At 40.0% G+C, this 27999-nt stretch overlaps 1 protein-coding gene across 2 annotated transcripts in view; it reads left to right on the top strand.

The window, feature by feature from the left end:
* The window catches only part of FAP (fibroblast activation protein alpha), an 830211-nt gene that overhangs the window by 705210 nt on the left and 97002 nt on the right, over nucleotides 1–27999 (top strand). For both annotated transcript variants that reach the window (XM_086956603.1, XM_086956604.1), the window contains 3 exons: nucleotides 634–698; nucleotides 1611–1683; nucleotides 1964–2037. In XM_086956603.1, coding sequence (XP_086812729.1) covers nucleotides 634–698; nucleotides 1611–1683; nucleotides 1964–2037 — 212 coding nt within the window. The remainder of the gene's footprint in view (nucleotides 1–633; nucleotides 699–1610; nucleotides 1684–1963; nucleotides 2038–27999) is intronic.

Below are 27999 nucleotides of genomic sequence, written 5' to 3' on the forward strand. Positions count from 1 at the left end.
GTTCTGCATTCTGTCCATCAACTGTGGTTTTTGCATTTGTCACCCCGAGTGGGATGGGTATGCTCAGACGTGAGTCCCATGCTCTCCACACCACTGGATTCAAGCAAGCCGGGCTGAAGACGGCTGGAATGCCAGAAACCGGTTCTCTGAAGCTTGTTTCCGGTCCAGGGAAGGCATGGCTTGGCAGTTCGGGCTGGACTGTTCCCATGAGGCACAGGGTCAAACTGATTTGCATATGGCCATGTATTAACTGGGGAGGTGTGGAGTGCAAAAAACGATAGCTTTAGGCCCAGATCTCTGTACTGGGGTGAATGTATGACATTGTTCTGCATTCTGTCCATCAACTGTGGTTTTTGCAGTGGCAAATGGCCACAGGGTCTGGTCATTGACCAGACCCTAGTCATTTTTTTACAACTTTTTTTATTGTTGTACTACTAATGAGAGTACAAGGGCCTCAGTGGATACTGTGGTACGGGTTCTAGAAACCCCGTTCAGGTGTTTTATTTACAGGAAAGGCTCTAATATTTGTTTATAATCAAAATATTACTATAATCATTCTATGTCCATCCTTGAAACCTATGTTAATGTCTTGATGACTAACATATTTATATTCTTCTATTTAATATTGTTTAGCATCAATCTATACAGAACGTTATATGGGTCTTCCTACAAAATCAGACAACATTGAACAGTATAAGGTATGCAGCCTAATTTGTTTCTTGTAAATGTCTTTTCATGACTGAATCGTGCTGACAAATGCCTAATTTATGTGAAATGCAGCATTCCATTTGTATTGAAAATTGTGCTTTGGTCACTTAGCTGTAATGGTATGCCAAATGTATAGAACGAATAGGGGCGTCGCAACAGAAGGAGTGAACACCAAAGTCTCTCTGTCTGCGTCCTACCTCCAACCAGCCAATGCAACAACGAAAGCTAGAGGTCGTATGTTTACTGGAATGAGTGACATATTACTGTAACGAGTCACATATTAATTGGAACAACCCTCAGAGACTTGGATTTCAGAAACAATTGAGTCAATTTCACAATCGAAATGGTTTGGAGCGTGAAGAGGACGTCTTTTTTAAAACTTTATATATATTTCTCCAAATAACCTTGAAATGTGGCGTGTCGACATTAATGACGATGTGGTGTGCATGATTGCTAGGCGGCAAGGGAGCAGGCGATAGCAAATCCGCCTTTGTTGCTGCTGTGTGCAGCAAGACTAAGAAGAGAACACGAATGCCAGTAACAGATCCGAAAATGATGTAAGATTTAGATTATATTTGTAAATCAGATAAGAATTGGTGGAAGTGGGGTAGGTTTTTAAAAATAATGAAATGAGTGCTTCAATTACTCCTCTCGCATTGTCTTGTTATTACTTTCACTGTTTTAATATTGTTGTAAGCACAAAGCCAAAAACAAAAAAAGATGAATTCTAATTTTAAGTACTACTTTTAGTTCAAATGTAAAATGTGACATCAGACCCAAAAAGTCAGTTTACTTTGCCGTTCTATTCAGTAAGCAATAGCTTGACTAAACAAAAACCTTTTTATATTAGACGTGCATCACGGATCACATCTGCTAAACCGAGTTTTCTTTCCCCTTTTCAGAACTCGACAGTGATGGCAAGAGCAGAGAATTTCAAAAAAGTAGATTATCTTCTTATCCATGGCACAGCAGATGGTGAGATTTATCAGACGTCAGTCTTCAGTGCAAATACAAAGCCAGGGCAACCTAATGTTTGAGAAGCACTCTCCTTTACTTCTGATCAGGCTTAGACCATAAATGTGCTTAGTACCGTTTCACAGTGAAGAGTGGTGAAGGGTGCTTAGTCAGCGATGATAGGATCGACTGAATCAATAAGCAATTGTCGAGGGTCATTTCCAGCTAATGTACTATAACCTTATCTCTCAAACATTTAACTGTTAGTTATCTGACTATTTTATTTTGTTCTTAATTTCAGATAATGTACACTTTCAGCAGGCAGCTCAGATCAGTAAAGCTCTGGTTGATGCGCAGGTGGACTTCCAGGCAATGGTAGTATGGCCTTTTTCTTTTCTATGCACTTTATGATTGACTTTTTAAAGTAACAGTTAAAAGTCTTTGTACAATTTAATGTTAGAGAACAGAAAATGCCCACTTCAGCTAAACAAAGACTTTGTATAAGTTAAATAATTAATGAAAAGTCTGTAAATTCAGAAAATGAAGAAAGAGCACACTTGAAAGGCATTATCTTCCAAAATAGACGGGTGGATGTTTCCTAAGTTAAGATAGAGGCATCACCTCTACTTGGGGCACAGTAGAGGTGATGGTGATTGAGGGTGGGATGAACATGCGAAGCTTCATTCCATGGAATTCCGCTGAGTTACCTAAAAACTCCACGAGGTTTTGCAAAGTTCCATTAGCAGCGGTCTTCGGTACGTTGCGCTGCTCACCCTTATTTTTAGTAAGCATGGGCGAATTTTGCGAATTTGCAATTTGCAAATTTGCTGATTTTTTATTTTCTCTGCCCCACTCGTGTTTGTGCCCTTTTGCCCTCTGCCCCACTCGTTTTTGTGCTCTTCTGCCCTCTGCCCAACTCGTTTTTGTGGTCTTCTGCCCTCTGCCTCACTCGTTTCTGCCCTCTGTCCCACTCGTTTTTGTGCTCTTCTGCCCTCTGCCCCACTCGTTTTTGTCCCCTTCTGCCCTCTGCCCCACTCGTTTCTGTGCCCTTCTGCCTTCCGACCCACTCGTTTTTTGTCCCCTTCTGCCCTCTGTCCCACTTTGTGTCCTTCTGCCCTCAGCCCCACTTAGAATGGTGCCGGCAAGCTGCCAGCGCCATTCTAAAATAGCTACAAAGTCAGCTTCAACAGGAAGCACGAATAGATAAAGTAAAGCAGGTGCTCGAGTTGAAGGTCAAATTAAGTTACACAATCATTAATCACCCCAAGCTGACTTTTGTAACTATTTTAGAATGGCTCTGGCAGCTTGCTGGCAGCTTGCCGGCGCCATTCTAAAATAGTTACAAAAGTCAGCTTCAACTTTTGACCCAATCCGTTCCGCTCGCGGATTTTGCGGGAAATTCGCGAATCTCGCGGATTGCAAATTTGCCAAAAATCCGCAAAATCCGTGAGCGGAACGGATTTTCCGCCCATACTTAATTTTAAGCGCCAGGAGCTTGTCTCGCGCTGTAAAATCAGCATGAACAACACCACAGGGTGTATCAGAGTGCACTGCTTCTTTCTGTAGGTCAAGTAGATTTTCTACTCATGCAGCAGCTTTCTCAATGTGAGCAGCAGCTTTCTCAACATGAGCGGTCTCGAGCTTTATTTTCTGGGCCACCAACTTAACGTTGGAGAGCCACACGCGAGAAAAAACTCCATCATGTGGCAGTTGGCATAGTTTTTCCGAAACTTGGCAAAACTCTGTGAACTCTGGCGGAGAAGCAGAGTTTATTGCCCACTTTGAAATGAAATGCAGCAGTGGTCAGGAAAATGGTTCCACTAGCTTTTAATCTGCTGCAATATAACGTTTGCGTCAATATTTCCTTGTCTCACTGACCTGTTACAGCTAAACCCATGCAATCGTTATTCAGATCTTTCCACTGATTCACTGCAATCAATGACAATGAGCACGTGCATCATTCTATATATAAGACTCAAGTAAAGGAAATGTAGGCAGCAGAGAGAGACTGTGACTGAAGTATGAAAGAGCACCTGGTTAGTTAATGTTTTACTAGCTATCATCCTTCCACTCTCTCATAAAATAAGTGTTTTCCCAATTTACCTGGATGATTCATAGCATACGTCTTTCTGTGACAAAGAAGGATTTAGCAATAAAGTCAGGCATAATTTGGTGAAAATAAAATAATTTAGAAAAAGACAAGTGAATACTAATGTGTATCTCTTTCACATTAGGCTAACTTTATAACATCATAGCTATTTTTAGATGCATGATAAGAGCTTATTGGGCATATGTGTTGCTCTGAGACTTTTTGGGTCATAGTTTTGAATATTCTTAAGGCCCTTGCAGCCTTTTATCATTCAAATTTCGGTATGAGGTATTAATCAATGAAAAAGAAAGAATAATTGGTGATCATAATAATTGAGTTGTGTGGTCACAGGAGGAATTAATGTTGTTTGAATGTGTTGTTATTGCAACTTTCTAAAAGTGGCATTATCAGTCTTGCAACTTAAAATCCAACTTTGCCATAAGTTGTGAATTTAAATTCTGAGTCCAGAGACACCAACCTCAAAATATCTATCTTGTGCCATTTGGAAATTACACTTATAACCTGTAATAATAATAATAGTCCCTACATTAAGCAATGGGAGAGATAGGCTTTGCAGACGTGAAAAACGAATTTAAGAGTTTTTCACTTCCTGACATGTAAAACTTTAAAGTACATGTCCAACCTTTTAAATTCACTGCTCTCTGCCCTTGGGGCTGCAGAGGGCCTACCATTAGGGGTGACTTATATGTATTAAAAAGGAAGGTTTGGGTCTGGCAAGAGGGTTAACTTGTCAGGTCAACATTGCAGTTTAAAACTTCACACATCCATGTTTAAAGGGCCATTGAAGTGGGTGGCACAATCAGTGCTGCATGCCTATTAGTAGCATTTAATTTACAGGCCCTGGAAACAAGTGGTGCACTTTACTAGGGCCTTTCAGTAAATTAAATATGCCAGCTGTGGGTTTGCCAATGTTACCAAGTTTTAAGTGAGGGGCACATGCACTTTAGCACTGGTCAGCAGTGGTGAAGTGCCCAAAATCCTAAAGCCAGCAAAAATGAAGTTAGCAAAAAGTGGAAGAGGAAGGCAAAACATTTGGGGGTGACTCTGTAGAAAGGGCCAGGTCCAGCAGTAAGATACAATGATGTGCCTCATCCAGCACCCCACACTGCTCATCCCCACAATCACCCACACCTAGACCACACAGTCACAGAGGAGTATCACAAAACACAGTCCCAACCTTATCAATATCGACTAACAACTGCATATACTCGCATGCTACTGAATACGCAAATTGCTGGGAATTTTCATTAATATGCACACTACAGTACTCCTTGTTCTGGACATTGCAGACCTTATCACCTTTCATAAGCTTAATGCACTCTTCATTACAGAAGCATGGTTAACACCCACGCCCTCACACATTTTAGATGTCCTTGTTTCCATAGGCTACAGTATCCATTGTACAGATCATGCACATAAGAGATGGTACTTTGCTGTCATCTGTATGTCCCTCTGGCCCTATACACTAGTAAGCAAGTGAGATTCAACTGCATGTTAGATTCCACTCTCTGCAACTCTGTCTACCACCTTCAGTCTCATCACCAGGCCTCCGGGGTAGAACAAGATCTCCACATCGCCTCATACAGCTTAAATGCCTACATCACCATCCTTGATAAATCTTTGGAACAAGAACCACAGATATAGCAACTGGAGATGAAGAACCTACAATCAATCAGTTTTCCAAGTTCTCTTATGAATAGCCTTACATATTTCCTTCTATTTCTAAAACTGATAATACATGCATCCAAAAGGTACAACCACTCCTGGTTCAAATAATATAGCTCAATCATTATTCCTATGCTAGGAAGCAGGAAGATATTAGGCTATGTAAACACTCTAAAACATAAATGGTGCTGAGGTGACACTAAAGAGTTCTGTCACAACCAAGTTCAAAGTAGTGGTAGACTCTTCCTTTTCCTCCATAGGTGACCAATAACCGCCAGAACCATAGTTCACTAATGACAACATAGTGATGGCAATGATATTGTTCTGATAACACATTTGACATATGGAGTATGCTTCCGAAGATAAAGAATCCTCAAAACACAGCATGATTGGGAAAGTTATTAGACCAAAAAATAGTACTTCGTTGTGGTCTCCAAAAAGTTGTAATAATATTGAAGTCTCCTTAACAGGTCATAAGGTCAGTGGCTTAATATCATTCATTTGTATTACCTCAGGTATCCTTTTAGCTCTCATAGTGATGTTGTTCTTAAAAACACAATAAGATCAATAAACGTTCCACATGCTCCACTATACAACAGTGCTGGAAAATTAATACACCTTCGTGCTTCAGCTCTCAATGCGACTGGCAAAAGGAACAATGTTCTATCCTATATCCTTTTTCAGAGACTGGCTGTTTTTTCAAATCTTTTTGAGGACATATGGTGCAGCTATGGATCATATGTCTAAAATGACCATAATCAAAGCACAGCCCAGCCTATTCACCAGCATTCTCTTTCATCCTCTGCTAAAGGTTCCCTGACTGCCTATGTTTGCATAGGTTCCACTTGAGGTGTAGAATCGGTTCTACTCTCAGATATTACATCCCTTCTTAAGTTTCTGTTCAAATAACAGAGCCATATGTTATTTGCTGCTTCACACCTGCCTGAAAGAGGTGGCTGAAATTATGAGCCTCAGTTGCCTCAAGTTAAATGCTGGGAAGATTGAGGTCCTCATCCGGGGCAAGCAGCCTTCAATCTGGTTGACTGCTTGGTGGCCTGACTCTCTGGGCCCTCTACCTTTACCCAAGCTAAGAGGCAAAAACTTGGGCATCTGGTTTGACTCAAAGTCAATCCAACCATGAGCCTAGTGGGATAATGTTTTTGGGATTTTTAAGTCCCTGAAAACAATCATTGCTTTCTTGCCAGAGGCAGCTAGGAAGACAATCCTCCAGTCTCTGATCACGTTGTGGCTGAACTATTGCAACATAGGGGGTCTCTTAGTCACGACTAAGGAGACTTCAGTGTGTGGAGAACATGGCAGCTCGGCTGCTATTATGTCTTCATAGATACTTCACCTCAGCTCCTGCTCTGGTAAAGTTGCATTGACTTATCTTGAAGTAACAGGTTTCCTTTAAAGCTGTGTGCACCTGCAACACAAATTCTCAACAGCAAAGGCCCCAGTTATTTGCATAATTTGGTTGCATCCTACTCCCCAAAGAAAAACTCGAGATCATCTGACGGTGCCCTAGCATGCATTCCAGGAATCAAAAGAGCTCATATTGGAGGATGCTCTTTCAGATTTCTGGCAGCCAAGCTGTGGTACTCCCTGCCTCTCTCTTGCTTAGGCAGGAAATATCAGAGATATCCTTTCACAAGAAACTAAAAAGGTTGCTCTTTAGATCTACAAAATTCCAGCCATTTTGGCACTTCATGCTCCGTACTGTGGGAAGGGAACCTCAGCACTGGGACACGTCAGTTGACGTAACTATGCACTCTTTCAATCACTATATTATTATTATATCCATGAGTTCAAAAGCTGAAGTAGTTTGATGAAGACAAGCTAACTTGTCCTTGATCTGCTTTTTTTAATCTACAGAACAATATTGTTATTTGTGTCTATCAAACCAAGTAGTATTAGCTACCAACGAGTAAACACACTACATACAAAGCAACTTGCTGGCTAAGAGCCTCTTCATCAGAAGTTAGAACCTTCAAACATCTTGCAAATAGGAAGGTAACCTAAATATTCAGGCAAGGGTCAGGGGTGGTAGCTACAGCTTTTTAAATGTGCCACTATAGCTTTTAGCACGAAATAAGCTGGGAAGAAGGCAACATGCACTGTCAGGGAATACAAAAATCCATTTGTTTCATGGGATTCCGAAAAAAGTGGAACACTAGAAGGGACTGCTGGAACTTCTGTACACCTTAATGTAAATGTCTGTTTTAGGACTGTATTTTCAAAGCAAACTTGTTGAAATTCTTCAGCATGCTCCTGAAAGGGACCCATGACAAAGGCAAAACTTTGAAGTTGTGGGTAATGCATTCTGTCAAAGACTGGATGCTATGAAGCTCTTTCTAGTTTCTTCTTGATTGTCTGACATGCTGCAATTAATAAATGTATGAAAAGCTGAAAAGTGGCTCCTTAGGAGACTCCCAATTAGGAAGAAAAAACTAAAAAGGCAAAAAACATCCTCAGTGGTAATATTGGTTGTCCTTGATAGAAGATGATGAGTGATACAAGAACAGATAAGCAAGTGATCAACACCATCCAGTAAGGAATACGCCTGAAGAAAAAGGAAGCAAACACCAGGGAGAAAAAGCATCCAAGAGGGTGATAAACAACTGTAACTAAAATAGGAAAAGGAAACATTGCATTATATCTTTCTCTTACCAATGCCTCCATATATATGTTCTAAATAAGAAATGATATCACAGAAAAAAAGGTAGAACCATCATTGATTGGAGACTCTGACCACGAACACCATTTTGACCTTTATGGATAGGAATAGATTCAAAGTTATCCACACCTACTTCTTTAGGAGTATGGTGTTTTCTCGAAATGGCAAGCATTTGAAGAAGAACCTTCCAGGCTGCCAAAGCCATAAAAACATCAATTCTGACTGAGGGAACTTGGAGCAATCTTCTGACGACATGCAGACTGCAAGGTCCAGAGACACACTCCCTTATTCATAGCAGTTGAGAGACTAAAAACCCACTTTCCTGCCTTCTTGGATGAATTTCCTTCCCAGGTGTAACTCCATCACACTTATGGTGTCACAGTGAGGAAAATAGGGAGTTGATGGGTGGATATAAATCATGGCCAGAGGTAATTTCTCTGAGGCTCATTCCAAACCAATGTGATAAACTCATAAAATGGTCAAGATTATGAAAAAAAAGAAAAGTTTGCTGAGGAAGAACCAGCGAAGAGGCAGAGCAATATATTGCAAGTAATTGCAACATTTTTAGTGGGCTAGGATACTAGAGTAGTTGGTATTCTGGATCCTATATTTTTGTAGATCAATATTTTTGTGCTTGATGTTCTGATATACAAACTCTACATATAAGTGTAGTGCTACATCTCACTAGATACTAGTTAGTGAAAAAATGAAGAAACACAAGAGGTTATCCTCTTACTCTTGTGTAAAAACACTCTGTGTAAAAACCTATGTTATTTTTGCCAAGGGCAGTACATGGCTATCTGTGCAGGTTGAAGAACAGCATACATGATGATATAAAACATTCAGTTCATGAAACAGTACCATTGATTACTTCACAGGCACTTTACACTGGTGCACCATTGCTTCTCTTTGTGCAATATGCTATTGAGCAGATAGATTTTGATCCTGGTAAAAAACAATTGTACCAGGGCAAAAATGAAGGAATAGACTGTAAAGTCATATGTATGAATCTCTTGAATAAAGATACTTTAAATATCATAGAAAAGTTCACAAACAAAATAAAAACTGAGGTCTTTCGCAGCTGGTGCTCTGGGACCTCCATACTGTGTACACTGAAACTCAGAACCAAGTACCCCTTTTAGGACTTTCCAGGTAACAAGACAGATCAGTCCAAGGTTTACTTAAGAGAGGTGCTGCAGGCTAGGGATTCAGGGCTCAACAATGCAGCAGACCACACTTAATAAATGATTGTCCAGTCCATGATTTTTCTTATAAAAATGAAACATATTACATTACACCCAGATCTAAATACTAAACACAAATTAACAAATATTTAGAAAATGTCAAGTGGAATACCTATCATGACACCCTCTAACATACAGCCAGGGAACACCAGGTCATCAAGGTCAAGCTAGCCCCTAAATGTACACTGGACCCCTATGTATGAGATAGCAACAACAGTCTCCACCTCAGTAAGTCCTAGCCCGCAAAAACACAAAATCCCCCCCATGAACCAAACGCAAGAATGGGAGAGAATTATTTAAAAAGTATGCCTGCTGCCTTTGTCAGGGTGTCCCCATCATCCTCATAATAATATTATTATTAATGTTTTGATCATGCCCCAGTACTGAGTGGTTTTAGAGTGATTTACATAGAACATATAGCAAACAAGGTCATATGAGTAGATAGATAGAACAGGGTTAGAATATCTAAGGATCTTGGTGAAGAAGATAGGGGCTATAATAGAAGAGAAGGCTATGAATTTATTCTCTGAAAAAACAAAGATGGAAACCGTATCCTGGTGACTTAGTATTAGGCAGAGATTTGGAACAGAAGTTAAAAAAGAAGAGAAGGATACATTACTCTAAAGATCGAGGTGGCTATTCACAAGGTAAACTTACATGTGAGTAAATCCTCACATATGTTTGCTCGTACTTTTTTTTACTTTGGCTATTCGCCATTTATGAGTGCAAAGTTACTTACAAGAGTAGACTTAATAATCCTTAATCCTTGTGTTTAGGGGCTGGGGCCTAATTTAGAAATGTAAAGTTACTACATATAAACTTTCACATGTAGGTTGATGTCTCTACCACTGAGGTGAAGATCTCGCTTTAATAAAGTATAGGGAAATGTTTATTAAATGTTAAAAAATATATGTTAAATGTTAAAAAAAATATAAATATATATATTCATAAGGTAAATATGAATGTAAAATATTTCAAAATATTTTTTATAAAATGTAGAACAAAATAAAAAAAAGCAACTCACTTTTGCCTTCATTTTTAAATACATATTTACTTTGTTTTGCCTGCTCTTGCTCTACTGAGAAAGAGTTTTAGGGACCTGCTATGACTTCCATCACAGCTGTTCCTGTAAAAGCAATAATAGTGTGCTGTGCTGCACAATTTCACTTTCGAAATTTTGTTTTTAAAAGTGAAAAAAACAATGACCTCCTCGCCAGGCAAGTTTTTTCTCATTGCATGGGGATCATTGAAAAGTTTTTACATTTACTTACTGCCATATTTTGGGTGGTGGTTTGTAAAAGTAAAACAAGCCATGTGCCTGTCCACTCTAAACTAGCAGGTGAACACATTGCCAAACCTCTGGGCTCCTACTCTTTCGGGCCATCAGAGGACTAAGTAGATGGCGGGGTCGAAATACTTTTCACCGTCTGCTTACCGAAAGTCCACCCATCTGTAAATGAGGCCGGTGGATCTTCAGGTTAGCAGAGAGGGTGCTCCATCGCCATTGCGGTAGAGTGCCCTCTCAACTAAAATCTACATCACAGCCTTAGTCACTTAGCAGAATCAAGTTGTGGTCTGCAAGAGTTCTTCTGGGGCCTTAGATTTTCTGTTTACTAGCATGGCTAATCTGGTTCCCACCCTCCAAGACTTGAAAGGGAATACCTGGTGTGACTGATGTCATAGTTCTGCCTGTTCTCTCTTTGTCCCTGTGAGAAGGGCATGCCCAGTCTTGTCAGATGGTATGAGCTAATTTAGAATTCTTCCTTGCCCTCTTCATCTCACAAGAAAAAGGATATTGATAGGAATCAGTAAATTGAATGAATGTATTTTTAATAATGTTGAGAGCCTGTCTTTAAAACATACATCCCTAAAAACAATCAAAAATGTATATAATTACACCATATAAATACCGATTCATTATAATACACTAAAAGCTCTGAACCCCTACTATTTAAACTTTAAGGCACTAATTCAAACAATTTTAAAGAAACTTAGCCAGTGCACAAGTCACATAAAAAAATTCCATCCTTAAGAGATGTTCTAGTGCATCATTCCGACAATTGATCTTTTATAATTGATTTGTTATATTTTTAAAAAGAGGTTTTAAAATCAAGCAGCCTGGCCTATAAAAATTATGACAATCAATTAAAACATGAACGTTAGGGTTATGATACGGCAGCCCACATGTGCAGTTATTCTCTTGATCTAAAATGGCTTCAAATTTTTCAGTTCTTACATAACGCATATTTAATCCTGCACAGAACTTTAATAGTAATAATTGTAACCGGGCATCCGTTAATGGTAATAAATACAGGAATACATTCATATTTTCCCATGAATCTAACATGTATTAAGCAGAGGGTTTGTTCCTTAAATACATCCTCAACTCTACTGTTGCCTAACTGCCAATTATACGATTTGCTTTATTCCCAAACAAAATTATCTTTGTTTTTCCCATCTTTATCTTCAATTTGTTAGCCTCGCAATAATTATTAAACTTTTTTAACTTCCTCTCAAGGCCTACTTGCGTCACATCCAGAATTGCCACATCATCTGCATAGAGTAGGGATGACACATGTCTTCATCCTATTTTCGGGGAGAACGAATGTGTCACTGTCAACTCTCCCGGTAGATCAGCTAAAAATAGGGAGAACAATGTGGGAGCCAGGACACAGCCCTGCCTTAACCCCTTGTATGCAGCCGCGATTCTGTGCCTGTGCGGCGCTTTTAAAGAGTGGGCAGGTTTATGACGGCCCCCAGCCGTCATCAGCACACGAGCACCATGCTGCATGACGGACGGTGGCCGTCATCAGCACGCAAGAGGTTAATCCATTACCCAAGTGAACTTTTTCAGAGAGGGACCCAGCTAAGTCAAGTTTTACTTGGGCCCAGTTCCCAGTATGCAATCCCTGCAGAATTTCAATTAATGGACAAGGAATGCCCAATCGTATTATTTTGCTTAAAGTATTCTACGATTGACCAAATCGGACACTGAACTAAAATCAACAAAGCAACATAATAGATAGCCTATTGTTTCTTTTACCTTCTTCCCCAAAGCCCATAAACTGAAGCAGTGAACTACTGAGGAGTGTCCTGCTTTAAAGCCTCCTTCCTCCATTGGGATAACACTATTTCCGTCTATCCATTTCTTTAAATCCATTAGTATTACTTTGGAGCACAGCTTCGCACCTACATTCAACAGACTTATTAACCAGTAATTCCCTGGGTCTTCCTTAGCATCTTTTGTATGCATAAGTTTAATTATTGCACCTTTCCAACTCGGAGGAAATATCCGGTCTTTGTTATGTGGATAGAACTTTGGAAAAGAATCCAACCCACCACCAATGATTTGACCTAATTATTCAAGCTGGCAGGATATCTGGTCAAATTGCCTTTGTCAATTTTAAGGAAGTTATCAACGTATCTATTGATTGAAAAGAGAATGACTTCAAGGCCTCCATACCCACAGTTGGCCAGTCCTTCTTCACCACTGTCCCACTTGGCTTATAAATATTTGTTAAGAAGGGTACCCAATCTGCTTCTGGCACCATACATCTAGCTGGAGGGGCATCCGTACCTCAAATCTTCTGGACCAATTTCCAGAATTTCCTCATATCCTTTTCCTGAAGCGTCCTAATCATCACATCCCAGTTCAACTCAAATAAAGCCTACTTCTTCCTACTCACCAGAGTTTCATATTCCCTTTTCTTGCAATGGTAGATTTCAAATAAGTTTGTTAGATCGCCTTACCCTTTCTATTTTCCTTAACTCCTTCCTGGCACACTCTTTGTCAAACCATTGTTGATTTGAAATTTGGCACAGCTGATCCTTTTTCCCCCTCTCATTACATACTCTTACTACTGGTATCAATCTCTTTATTACCTCTGCAATGGTAGTTTCATACCAAGCACCATTTGGTTTCTTCCATGGCCCTATCCTGGATCATATCATTGATTTATTGGTACTGCATTAACTGCTCTATAAATCTCCCATCAATTCTTGTAGTTAAACGTTTAGAGAACTCTAGAGTCATTGGAATAGCTTGATCACTCACTAATGGGGCTATCACTATGTCTAATTTTAGCCCCTAATGATCGCTTACCGTTAGTCTTAGTACCATAAATTCCCTGCAGAGATTAAAATACCATGACTGTAAGAATATGTAGTCAATAGGGCACTGTTGTTTCCCATATAGAAAAGTTTGGATTGTCCGGTCGTCCTCTTTGAAATGGCCATTTAGGCATACAGACCCTAGTTCTGCCAAAAAGTTCACCATGTTCTTATCAAGCTTCGACTAAACACATTTAAAAAAAAATGTGGATGGGATGCTGTAACACTTTAGCACATCTGGGATTACAAAGGCCGCCTTCCTTGGATCTAAATGCAGATTGAAATCCCCTAATAATAACAAAATCGGATTTTCCCCCTGGAGCTCTATTAGATTTACCAGATCTCTCTTGAACATATCCCATTCCTCTTTCCTAATTTATGTAGACATAATTTGTTGCAGGACCCCCGCATAGAGATCCTGTAGGCATGCCAAGACCCAATCACTACTTGTTTCAATTTTCTTTGCCCTCTTGTAAATTCATCAATCAGTAAATTAGGAAATGGGTAACATACAAACCTTGACAAAAGGAAGGCAGATATACACATTGAAGTATCAAAAGAGTAGAAACATGGCTAAGGAAGAATTAAATGCTTACCGACATATAACAATAAGGGAACAGTGAACAGGTTACTGGGTGTAAGAGATTGGTGACTTTAGAGAAAATGTTGATAGTGCATAGGAAAAAGACTGGGATGTCCTAACAAATATTAGTTCCACGCTAGGAGGCAGCATAAGAATAGGCTGAGATCCATGACCTTGGTGCCTGGTCACTTTGTTTCATTTGTTGTGGCTCCTGCTATTTGCTCAAATTTGTTCACCAGATTTGCATTCCTTCATCTCTGTTACTTTGATTCCCATCTTGGTCCCTGGCATTTCCCCTTTCCCAGCACATTCCCATTCCTTCATTTCAATTTTTGGATGGTTGTTTTTGTTCCTTGATTATGCTCCAACCAGCAGTTGTAAGCCAGCAAAGCTGGGATTCCAGGAGGTCTCCAGGTGTTCCAAGGGGCTCACCACAGCCTGGCTTTGAAAGTACACTTGTTAGTGACTTCTTATCCCTTCTTGTATTCTTATGTCCTTGATATTTAGTGCATGATTCTGAAATCCATTCATCTATCCTAGGTTGAACAATGCCAAATGTGACACTTAAGAAGACCACTTGAGCCAAGAATTGACGTCATTTGGTATTATTCGGATGAAGTCTGATCTCCTTCGTTTTGTTCCTGCCTTTCCATTCGGACTTGCACTAGTGAGTTGAATAAACTCCATGTGCAGGCTCTATTGGAAGGGCAGGATTTATGTCAAAGCTTCTTGCTGATTACCTCACACATAACCAATGGTCATGAAAACTTGCCAGGCCCCTAAGACAGAGCAGATGGATTCTGCCATATATCTTTTACAAGCAATGGTCAGTGCAAATGCAAAGATGCAAAATGATTAAGAAACCAATTTTTGAGAGCACACTTTTTTGTTAGATAAAATGAAACAATTATTGGTGCAACTGCATTCTGAGGCTTCAGTCGTGGCTTCTCCAACGCCACTCGCAGGTGCAGGTAGAAGTCTTAATAATGGAGCATCAGCTCATTGGGCGGCAACCATTTGGCCTTATTTTCTCAATAAGTAGCACTTCATACACTTGGGGGGGTCCTCAGCAGCATCGGTTTTTTGCTGTAATGTGTCAATTACAATTTAGAGCTTGGTTCCAGCAACCAACTAATGTGTCTTTCATGCTAACATACTTTGCGGAAAAACACCATGTTATAAGCCACCTCTTTAATTTTGAAAGGGAGTCCATACTTGGAGGATTTTAAGGAATTTCTGAAATAATTATTTGCTATTTTTAGAACGAAACAAACTACACAACTGCACACACAGGCTTACTTACCTATGAACCAGAGTTCCATGATCTAGTCAGTAATATCATTTCAGCGATTACAACCAGCAGTCTGGATTGATGATGGCGTAGCTAAAGGTTTTTCCAGGACCTTCATAAAGGAATAAAGGAGACATTAAACATGATTGAAAACAACACCACTTATTGATCTGACTTTACAGACTGATGAACAACAGAGACAGCAAAAGCGAGAAAGAGGAGGAAGATTTAGATGTACATTATTCCTCCTCCTCCTTGGCTTGCAGAACTTGATCCTTCCAAAGAACAAATGCAGATAGGAAATGTTAGAAAGACACTCACAATGGAAGAAAATGAAAGCCAAGGAATGAATGCATCTAGTTTGTACTGTGGACACAAAAGCAGTTTGACTGCAATTGGGAAACAAGAGAACCTGCCTTTGAATTACAGAGCAGTAGAGGGTGCCTCCCCTGATTATTAGATATGTAATCAACAGGGCGCATTTCTTATAATGTATTATATTTGTTACCAATGATGGACCCTTATTGGTATTGGACTTACTTGATTCCAGATCCTCTAATTGTTTTAGCAATATCAGATTTCATGTTGGGGCCTATATGCCCAGAGTTAACAAAAACAGCCTAAAGGAACAAGGGCATTAATGGTATAATGCTTACCTCTGGAGCAGTCTGCTTCGAAAAACCACCATTGCATTTGTCTACAGAAAATTAACATGTGGAAAAAAATCAGCTTTGATCTCATAATTTCTTCAATCGTTTCATGTGATGATGGGCATTACTTTGCTATGACTGTATATCCCACGTATCAATTGTGATCACCAAGAAAATAACTTTAGGTCCATTTATAGTTAGCAACATAGTTTCTCCTTTAAACATCAAGAATCTTGTGAGGAACAAGCCTTATCTTGTTTCTCTACCATGACTGAACGTCCTGTGATTCCTTTAGCTTCCCAAATCTTCAGTGATGTATTCAGGGTGAAGGGGGCTGTCAACTGCCACAGTATTACAGCTATGATTTGTGCAATTGATCTTTTTCCTGTCACTGAAGTTGCCCATGATAGAACTGACTCACTTTCGGTAAAGGAGGATCAGTGCTTAAAGGATAATTAACATTTTGGTGAAACATTTGGAAAAAGAGCGTATATGGCATTCTACCTCTCCAGCAGTGGCCCTTTTTTTTTTAAACCTGCTAGCCGGATGTTATTTTTTGACCTTGCATTAACTACAGAGTTCGTAATGCCATTATAATTGCGAAAAGCTATCCATTTCCTTTGATTTTTGTATCAGATTATGGATTCCCGTATTTTTTATAAGCTAGATTTGAGAAGGGCATATAACTCAATCAAAGAAGGCAATGAATGGAAAATGACATTCAACACTAGCTTGAGGTATTATGTGTATCTTGTGATGCCTTTTAGTCTGTGCAGTTTTCCAACAATGTTTCAACATTGCATTCATATATTTTTCAAAGATATATTGGACAGTTAAATCATTGTCTCCTTGATGACTTGTTGATGTTGTCAGATATTCACTATTGACATTAAAGAGACAAGAAGACAGTTCCGTCTTGTTTACAAAAGCATAGTTCACATGCTAAGACTGAACATTGTGTGTTTGAAGTCTCATCCCTTTTCTTTACGGCCTTTTTTGTGCATCTGAAAGCAATTTCCAGTTGACCAAAACCTTAAATAGTGAAAGAGATCCAAAGATTCTTAAGAATTGAGAGGTTTTACTAGGAATTCGTTGAGAGATTTTCAGAAACTGTAGCTCCCATCATTAAATTATGCTAGAAGAGAGAACGTTTCAAGTGGAAGAGGATGCAAGAAATACCATTCAAAGCATTAAAGACAATTTTGCTCCATCAGCTTCTGCCTTTTGTTGTAGAAATAGATAATTCGGTCTTTGCTCTGGGAGCCATCTTACCCTAATGTAAGCGGTACATCCAGTGCCCTAGTTTTCACTTACTGTGACGCAATGTGAAAAGAACGACACAATTTATGATTGAGAGCTTCTGGCTATCAGAAGATGCATTTACACACAGGGGACATCATTTCGAACGTTATACTCATTACATCACTCTCTTAACCGATCTTAAAAAATGTAGGCTGCCTGAAGTCCATTATATTTGCTAATCCGACACATGTGAGAGAGTCACTATTTTTGGCTACTGGGTATTAGAGACTGGTGACTTTGGAGAACAGGCTGATGGCACAAGGGAAAAGGCTACCTCATTCTCTCAAGCATTAGTTCCAGGTCAGCGGTTCTTTTAATAAACGTAGGTCATGCAATAGTCCCAGGTCGCACTAAGCAGCAGCAGTAAGAAGAGAATGAGGTCCATGACCTTGATGCCCATCAACATTTTGTGTGTGTCTACTAGTCTCTCTAGTTTGCTCACCAGAATTGCATTCCCTCACCTTTGTTACTTAGTTTCACTTCTCAGCCCCCCCATTTACCCTTTCAAAGCTCATTGCTATTCCTTGTTCCATCGATGTTGGCTGGTTGTTTTGGTGCTATGATTATGTTTCATCCTGCAGGTGTTCACCAGCCTGTGCTCATATTTCAGGACTACTCCAGATACTCCACAGGGTTCGTCAGTCTATCTTTAAGCACCCGCTGGTCAGTGAATTCTTATCCTTTATTGTATTCTTGGCTTGATATTTTGTGCATGATGCTAAAATCCACTCCTCTGCTTTATGGTGCACCATCTACCAGATAAGACAGTAAAAAACCCCATCTTGAGCCGCGATTTGATGTCAAGTTCAAGTGAAATTTATTTATGATTTTGGAACTCAAAAGAGATCCACATAAAAAGAAGAACAAAAGATGAAACATACATTCTCAGACAGTAAAATATGATTTACAAATACACAAAATATTATAAAACATCCAATAAAATCGATATTAATGATCATGACATCCATATAAAGTTTTAATACATATCTAAAAAACATTTAAAAAAGTTAAAAATCCTGTGACAAAACATTTCATTTGGTGGATTATAGATGGCGTCTATAAATGCTGAGGCAGACAAAATGGATAGTTGTAGACAGATTGGCCTCATCCACTTACGTCGATATAATAAAAGAGCAGGACAAATAAAGAGCACATGGGTAACATCCTGGATAGAATTATTGCACAAATTACAGACTGGGGAGGAACCGTACCATTTGAATAATACTTTTTTTAGTGAAAGAGAACCCTGCCTCAATAAAAGCCAAAAACGGCACACTCCATGGGGGAGGTTCCAAGTAATATAAGATTGTGCTTTATTGATCAGATAGGAGTCAATAGCTGGATGAATGCCTCTCTTTAGAATACGGGTTTCCCTGTCCACTGTGAAACTTAATTTCCAGGTGTCCTGTTTCAAAATGGCCTTTAGCTGATATGAAGATAAAGTAAAAAGTACAGATTCGTCCAATTGAAGCAAGTCAACCGCAATTCAATTTTTTTTTACAATTAATGATTGCTCATTTAAGGTTCCTAGTAATTCCCTCTGAATAAAAGATCTTAATGTACCAGGATCACCCTTTACAAGGCTTGTGACCCATCGCACTATCCCTGCAAGACCCTGTACCCAACTACTTCGCAGACCAAATTCCAACCTGAGTGCGGCGACAGGGCAAGTAGAATTAACTGAGGCTAGGTTCCGTAAGATTTTACCCTCTGTTGTATTTAAAAAGCCCCATTTTCCTGAGTCGAGTAGTTCAGTACCATACAACAAGGAAGCGGGAATTTTAGCACAAAATACCTCTAGTAGGAGTGCAAAGTGTCTTCTTCCTGTGGATCTATAGAGGGAGATTAAACTTTTCCCTTGTGCAATTGCTTTACGGATATTGTTTTCTATATGAGCCTTGTCACCTAAGTTTCCGCACACCGTTTTTCCTAGGAAGACATATGATTTTACCAATTCTAATTTTTGTCCACCTACGGACCAAGCATAATTCCCATACTTCAACTTTTTCCTTCCATGCATACACATTATTTTACTTTTAGACACATTTATCTTTAAGTAATGTGCCTCTGCATATTCATGTAATACCTGCAGATGACTGTTTAATCCCCTCGGTGTTAGATCCAATATTAATATGTCGTCGGCATAAAGTAAACAGACAATCGATTTTCCCTCCAGTAATGGAGCGATACCTTCACTTAAAGACAGGGCATAGGGGAGGTCAGATATATATAAGGAGAATAGTAAAGGGGCCAATAAACAACCTTGTTTTAAGCCGTTTATTGTAGGGATAACTTGGGAGAGACCTCTTTCCCTCCCATCAAGACTCTACACCAAGTATCAGTATGGAGAGCACGGACTAACTCCAGGAGGATAACCGGCATACTGAGGTCCGACAGTTTTCTCCACAGCAAAAGACTATCTACTTTGTCAAATGCTGTGGAGAAGTCTATGAATGCTGTGTACACTTTTCCTCCTCGGACTTTAACATATTTTTCATTTATTACCTGTAATGCCGTTAGATTATCCATGGTTCCATGCTTTAACCTAAATCCGGTTTGTTCAAAAGGTAAGATTTTACCCATGTCCACCCAGTCATTAATTTGCATCAAGAGGCATTTGGCAAAGCCTTTACGCATGGCATCTAGAAGTGCAATTTGTCGGTAGTTATGTGGAACATCTCGGTCTCCCTTCTTGTAAAGGGGGACTAATATACTCCCTTTCCAAGACGGGAGAACCGTTTTATTTGCATAGCAGAATCTAAACACCGGGAAAAGTATTTTACTCCACATTGTACTATTTTGTTTCAAAACTGAAATTGGGAGCTCATCCGCGATTTGATGCCACCCTGCACCAGTCATTGATAAAGTGCTATCTCCCCCTCTTTTGTTTTTTCTCTTTCCCTTGGATCATGCACTATTAAGTTTGACGAATCTTAAGTGCAGACATTGTTGGAAAAGAGGGGTTCACATCAAAGGTGACTGGAGACTACCTCACTCCTTACAATTGGTCTTGACAGTTAATTCCGCCCAGGTTTGTCCTATTGTCTAGGGTAGCTGTGAACTGCCATCTGGCTAACAGAACACTTAATGCGGCAGAGTTCCAAACCAGAATCTCATTAGGAATAGTTCATGCAAATACTGCCTATACTAAAACAAAGTCTAAAAGCATTAAGGAGTGCTAATAGTGCCAATGCCATATGCTCTCAGAACCTTTATAAATGTAAGAAAGTGACATCAATCAAGTCTGTATGTTGACCCAATCCACATTTAGTTGTTTATGTAGTTTGTGGCCCAAAATGTAAATACAGTGATGCAATAAAGAATTTACTTTAAAAAAACGAAATGGAGATATTTGTTTTTGAATTCCCAAGCAAAATATAGGGCATGCACAGTTCATATCTAATGTATTAAGAATCCGATCTGTAACAGGCTACCTGTGCGCAGGTATCAGGCAGAGTCACACAGAAAGGAGTCTGCTTTGCTTAGTCTGCACACATGTTCATGTGTTAGCAGAGCAGAGGATCTTACTTCAGCTGCACAACAATAGGCCTTATCACAAAAGGCAGGCATTGGTAGTTATCACTCAAAACCATTTTAACAGAAGCTTACAACGGTTGAGGCTCTATTCTAATGTCTCAGTTGTGGAAGGGGGGTACTAAGCGGAACAAAAACAAAACCACTTACACACATCCATGAATAACTCTTTATATCAAAAGAAATAAAGTGAAATGCATGCACATTTTTTGCTAATTATGTAATGGAACAATATTTCAAACCAAGCAAATATAAACAATAAAAGTCTCATAGAAATCTGACACATAAATACATTACATTACACAACTGTAAATTTAAAAAGATTGCATAAAAATGCTAAAAACGTTCTTGTTAAAAAAGGGCATTATAAAAGTGCTAAAAAATGTATAGGGCAGTACAGTACCTATGGACTGCTTTATTATTACATTACAAAAACAAAATCTGGAATTGCTGTGCTTTTATCCAGTTTGATGCATTCTTGAATACAATATACTACCTATTGTATACTAACAACTAGAGCCCCAAAATAAAAAACTGATCTTGGCTAAACCACAACTCATATTTCATATTTGAAAAATGAAGGAAATCTATTTTAGATACTTGTTTACAAGTCCCTTATGCCGGCGGTGCGTCACTGTACGTCACTTGCAGCCTTATTCATGAAGGCTAAATCGGCTCGCAAAGGGCCGGATTTTGAGAATCCGGCCCTTTGCGAGTGCGATTTTTGCTTTTGGGATTCAGCATCCCAAAAGCAAAAATCGCTAATTGCGATGTCGCAAATGTGCGAGGAAATGACATTTAAGGAATCTCTATTTGAGATTCCTTAAATGCTATTCAACATCCTATTTCAATTTGCGATTTCGCTATTTCTAGGCGCAATTTACCGCGAGGTCAGACCTCGCGGTAAATTGCGAAAACTCAGAAAAATGCATTTAAATGCATTTTTCTGAGTTGCATGTTACACACACACATGTCCTTTGGACATGTGTGTGTGCAACACCTGTGTCACAGATCATTTGAGGGGTGCTACAGGGTGTCCTGTGGACACCCCTGGCACCCTTCAAATCGCAATCTTTTTTGCGATTAGCTAATTGCTAATCGCAAATAAGGAATACTCCCCATTCATTCCTATGGGCCTTTTGGCCCATAGGAATGAATGGCGAGTTATTCCTTATTTGCGATTAGCAATTTGCTAATCGCAAATAAGGAATCAGTAGGAATCGCATTTTATTATGCGATTCCTACATGATTACCGTTTTGCGAGTCCTTAATAGCGAATCACTATGATTCGCTATTAGGGGCCCGCAAAACGGCCCCTTCATGAATAAGGCTGTTGTTCCCATATTAAAAGTGACGCACTAGCGACGCAATAAGCCCCTTAGAATGTAAACTGCAAAGTTAATTTAAAGCAGTGGGTTCTATATCTTGCTCCATTCTGTATTAAACACGTCGCACTAGCAAAATGGTGCAAATGGATTTGCATAGTTGCTTTACAAAACGTAAATTAAACAGTACAAAAAACGATTAACAGGCAACTCAACCGAATTAACCAGAACGCGAATCAGGCAAAAGTATACATTGCTAAACACTGCACTAACTTCCTCCACAAATATAGTGTTTCCACAAACTAACGGAAGTACGATCTCCGGAAAAAACCTAAAATAGAAAGAATAACCAACATCTGTTTTTAAAACCTGCTTTCCCAAGGAGTTTGGATCTGATATCAGTAAACACTTTTATCTAGAGCAGATTACATTGTCTTTCTGTTTATCAGCCTCCATTGCGCGTACAGCGTGTCATTAAATAGCACGTGGGACATGCTCATGATATCTCAGAACGGAAGTGTTTAAACTGGCATCCTCCATGAATGTCAAATTTGCGTATTAGTTTAAAAAAAAAAATACAGATACTGGAACATGCTATGTGCGTATTCCTTTGTTTAAGTGTACTTGGACTCTGCATACGGCTCTCTCAGAGCAGCCACATGAAATATGACTTCACTTCTGCTGATTATCGGTGTGTCTAACTAACTGCAGCAAACATGGGGCAATCATGTTTTTGCTTCGTTGAGTTTGCACCAGACGACATTACATACATGTTTCACAGCAAACATTGGCAAAGCCAATATATCTCGGTTTAATGTGCTAATGCTTGCAGCATTATCAAACTAGAGCAAGACATTCAAGAGCCAGAATAAGGGGATAGAGAAGGTTATTTAATTACAAAGTAGTCCCTCAAGCAGTGCAATACAAGCATTGGAGTGGAGGCAGAAGGATATGCCCAAAAAAGCCAATAGCATTAAGTAAGAGATAAATGCCACCACTTGGGTGAGCCAAGAGACAATTGACAAAGTCTCCAGCCAATGGCTGAAAGAGACTGTTCGAATAAAATGATTGGTTGAAAGGAGTCGACTCAAACACCATAGTAAGGGTATTGTCAACAAAAACTCTGAATTATCATCATAAAAAATCTTTATTCAGTTGACCAAATCAACCATAAAAGAATACAGTAATATTTACATGATAACAAATTTATATAGTGCTTAAACTTTAAACACCGAATTAAAAAAAATCCAAATGACAATAAAACAGGTTAAAAAAGGACCCTAGTGCATCAATGCCATAATGAGTCAGGGCACAATCGCTTTGACATCAAGGCGGCTTGTAAAAAAAATAACAGCAGCAAATTAAACATATTCATTAGCGAGCATCAACAAGTACATAAGGGCGGGGTGTACTAGAGTAAAATTGAGATATTTCCAACAGTGGGACTAAGAACTGCTTTCTAGGCCTACTAAAATAGTAACAGAACCTGGCGAAGTGCAGAGTGTCCTGCGGAGACTATTGTTGCAGAAACATGGCAATCTATAGCCAGATTGAGCCCATGTACTAGGTGAGGCAAGGAGATGGTGTAACAAGTTAAATCAGAACCTGAACAATAGAAAACTATCTCACCTATTCAGTGCCTGCCCTAAGTACTGTTACATGCCCTGAACAGTCTTTAAAAGCGTGTCCCTCACAGAGGGTTTCACCATTTCAACCTGTTGCCTAGTTATCCCGGCCCTTTCAAGGAAAACTTTTATTCTTTTTAGTTCTTGAGATAACAATAGTTGGGGATTCGAATATATGTCATCTCTTCCTTGGGAAGCAAAAACTGCCTTCACATAGGCTAACCAGGGGTTTCTATGTGCAGCATCAAGGGACAAACAATCTGGGATGATCACTCTATTAAGCCTTCGATCCACCCTGATCCAGATCTTTATCCAGCACAGCAGAGGGCTAAGAGTGACTATATCACCTAACTAACTAATTCCCAGTTCTGCATGAACTGAAAAAGCAGGGGTACTTTGCGGAACCTGAACAAGTCACCTGAAAAATTGATTTTCTGCTTTTTGGATTACGTCAGTCTTCACATGCCCCCATATCTCTGTGCCATACAGATTCTGAGACACAAATTTGGCTTGGCAAATCTTAAGTAGGACACTCGTAGATCAGAAACTCAAGCTAAGTGGACAACTAGTCACTGCCCCAGTAATTTTACTCAACCTTGGCTCTCCCTCAATCAGGGGCTTCCAATTATTCTTAGCATCAAATAACACCTCTAGGTTGGGAAAGGCTGGAACTTTACCATGAGTTTTGTGGACCACATTAAAGGTCTTAGAACTCGTGGACCTACTATCATAACATAAGATTTAGTAACAGTTACAGCCAAATCCAAGCTGCCCATAAAGGCAACAAATGTGTCCAAGAGTAGCTGCAGCACTCTAGCCATACGGGCGATAAGGACCACATCATCAGCATATAACAATACTGGAAGCGACCTCTCACCGATCCTCGGGAAGTCTGCCTAAACTGAAAGAAATGCTTGCCTAGCCCATTAACAAATAGGATGAGCAAAAATGGTGCAAGAAGGCACCCCTGCCAGACACATCTGTAAGTCGGAAAAGACAGTGTGAGCAGCCCTTTGCGAAAAGCACACCAAAGCAGAAGTGTCACACTGTAAATCAGGTATAAAAAACACACTATACTCAGGTCCACCGCTAGCTCAAAAATAGAGCTCCCTGTTTTATGTTTTATTTTTTAACATTTCCATCTGTATTTATCCATATTTATTTTTGGGCCATTTTATCTGTAGTTATCTATATTTATTTTATGTTTTGTTTATAAATTATGTTGTAAAACTGTACATTTCCATATTAATTTAACGGATAGAGACAGACTCATTCTTTGAATTCTGTCATGATTTAGCTTTTGAAGCTGCCAAATATTACGTAACAATATATCCACTGAAGATTAGCATTATAACACAAATGTATGTTGACATATGCCATTAATTAAAGAAATTTAATCCTGTGTTTTAATTTCCCATGCTGTCCATCTGGTCAGCTGTTTGGGCTACAATTCACGAAAGACAGCACAGAGAGTCACGTAAAAGAAGCACAATTTTCTGTGTTTATCAATTTTTAAAAATAAATGCAGAAAGAAAACACATTGTTTTCTGTCTGTATTTATCTGTAAAAATCTGTAAAAGTGGAAAACAGGGAGCCTTACTCAAAAAGTAGGGCCCACAATTTTGTGCAGTTAGCCCTGTCGAATGCGGATGTAAGGTCCATAAATGCCAGATGGATTGTGCACTTGTTAATATTTAAGTAAAGATTCTAACATTAATCAAATGTAGACCTACCTGGCCTGAAGCCATATTGAGCATCAGACAGGATGTCATTAGCATCTGACCATGTCTTCAGCCTGTTGAGTATATCCCACCAGAAGGCCTTCACTCCTGCATCAATCAGGGCATTAATGGAAGTGTGGGTCAAGGACGTACTTGGGCTTTTAGCCCTCCAACAACTCATGCGAGTATTCCTGACCTTAGATTCCCACTAAAGCCATTGTTATAAAAGCTATGCAAGATAACTTTATTTTTCATCATCCATCGACACAGGAAGTGACATCACCAGATTTCCCAAAAATCCATCTGCCCAGGAAGCGACTTCACTGGTTTCCCGTGCATTGCACCATGAGCTCCTCCCACTCCCAGTACCTACTTAATGGTGGCTTCAGCATTGACGCGTGCAGTGGATGCACTGCTAGCAACCCAAAGTCAAGCCCATCTGCACCTGACCCGCACACAGCACCAGAAAACCTGGTTCTCCTCCTACCAACTGCTAACCTGCTGCACACCTCCATGCTCTAAATCCCAGCTTTTGAATGCAGCACTGCTTCCAGACAACCTCCCACAACACAGAAGGAGCATTTACTTGTGACTCCTGCACGTTTTCATGCACTCTCCCACACCCTGCACCCACCACTGCCACACCAACGGCACCCAACTCACTTACACTGACACAAACTAGCCAACCATTCACATGTATACAGACCAAATGCCATCCACACAACATGCCACATTCGGATGCATGCACCTCACCACCTGCTTGCTGTACCTAGCAGGACAACTCCACCAGCTACATGGAACACCTCATATACAAGATACATATCACAGCCAACTTCTCCCTGGGCGTAACTCTTGTATGCAGACCACCAGGATACCTCCCCAATTTCACCAGCAACATCTTGGATATTGTTACACCCCTCGTCATGGCAAGCACCTTTATCCTCATTGGAGACCTTCATTTTTACCTGGCAGATGGCACTTATCTGAACTCTACAGCCCTTCTAGTAAACCTCTGCAACTTTGGCCTCATCCAGCATGTTACCAAACCCACCTACACTGCCAGTAAAATATTGGACCCAATTTTCTCCTTAATCAACATCACAGTCGACAAGCCAGCATCTGAGAACTGGACAGATCACTTCCTGATCAGTTCAGCATACCCATTCCACACCACCACAGACTACCACCCACTTATCGGCCCACTGCAGTTGGAAAAGCATCACAGAAGAAGAGAGGGTTCCACCCTCCCTGCACATCGGCCAGAGAAAAGAAGCAACTTGCCAAAAGCCATCAAGAGCCTCAACAGCTGTTTCACTGCATTCACTGACACCCTGGCTCCCATCAAGTACAAATCCAACAGCAAGATCCCCACCACAAGTTAACTGGTACATAGAGGAACTCATGCTGATGAAATGCAACTACTGGCAAAAGGAGAGCAAATGGAGAAAAACTTAAGACACCACAGATAAAGGTATGCTCAAATCAGCTCTATGACCCTAACACCAACATATGCGTAACAAACACACAGCTCTTGCAGATCTCATCAATGCCAGCACTCACAACAGCAAAGAAATCTTCACCATCATCAAACATTTTACTACATCTGCTGCCGCCTCCAGCAACATCACCCCTTTGGAATACCTTTGAAACAAACTCTCAGAATTCTTCAGCAACAAAATCAATTCTATATACAGCAACTTCAACCCTCATCCTGACCTCATCACTATTGCAGCTCAACTTTCCATCACAGTAAAGAATTAACTTTGGCCTATTTGCCCACCATCAAAATCGCTACTACCATAGAAACAATCCACTCTGATGCCCTATCTAACCCTTGCTCAAACTAAGCCTTTACCAAAGGACTCCTACCGATCACTGAAGCACTAATACCTGTCCTTAATGCCTCCCTCAACTCAGCCAAATTCCCGGACCCCTGAAAACATGCTGCCATCATGCCCCTGCTCAAGAAACCATTCGCTGACCCAGCCATGCTTTCCACTTACAGGTCTATCTCCCTCTTGCCATACCCATCAAAAGTCTTACAGAAACTAATCAACTGATTCCTCAGTGCCACCTCAGCAACCACCAGCTCCTCAATGTCGCACAGTCTCTATTCATCCCAAACCACCGTACAGAAACAGCACTGATCACCGCTAGAGATGGTATCTGCATACAGAGGAGACATAGAAGCTCTCATTCTCCTGGATCTCTTTGTAGCTTTTGACATGGTCTCACACCCCATCCTCATCAGACGCCTGCAAGAGATTGGCATCCAAGGGCCTGCTCTCCACTGAATCTCCATATTAATGGATCAGACACAAGCTGTCAGCCTGGCACCTTACTCCTCAGAAACCTGCAAAGTCATCTGCAGAGTGCCTCAATGTTCACTGCTCAACCCCATCCTCTTTAAGATAATTGCGATCCCTCTGGCCAACGTAATCAATGCACACAGCATTAACATCCTCTCCTATGCTAGCAGCACACAACTCATATCCTCCCT

The sequence above is a fragment of the Lissotriton vulgaris genome, chromosome 2_1 (genome assembly GCF_964263255.1).
Source record: "Lissotriton vulgaris chromosome 2_1, aLisVul1.2, whole genome shotgun sequence".
Lineage (NCBI taxonomy): Eukaryota > Metazoa > Chordata > Amphibia > Caudata > Salamandridae > Lissotriton > Lissotriton vulgaris.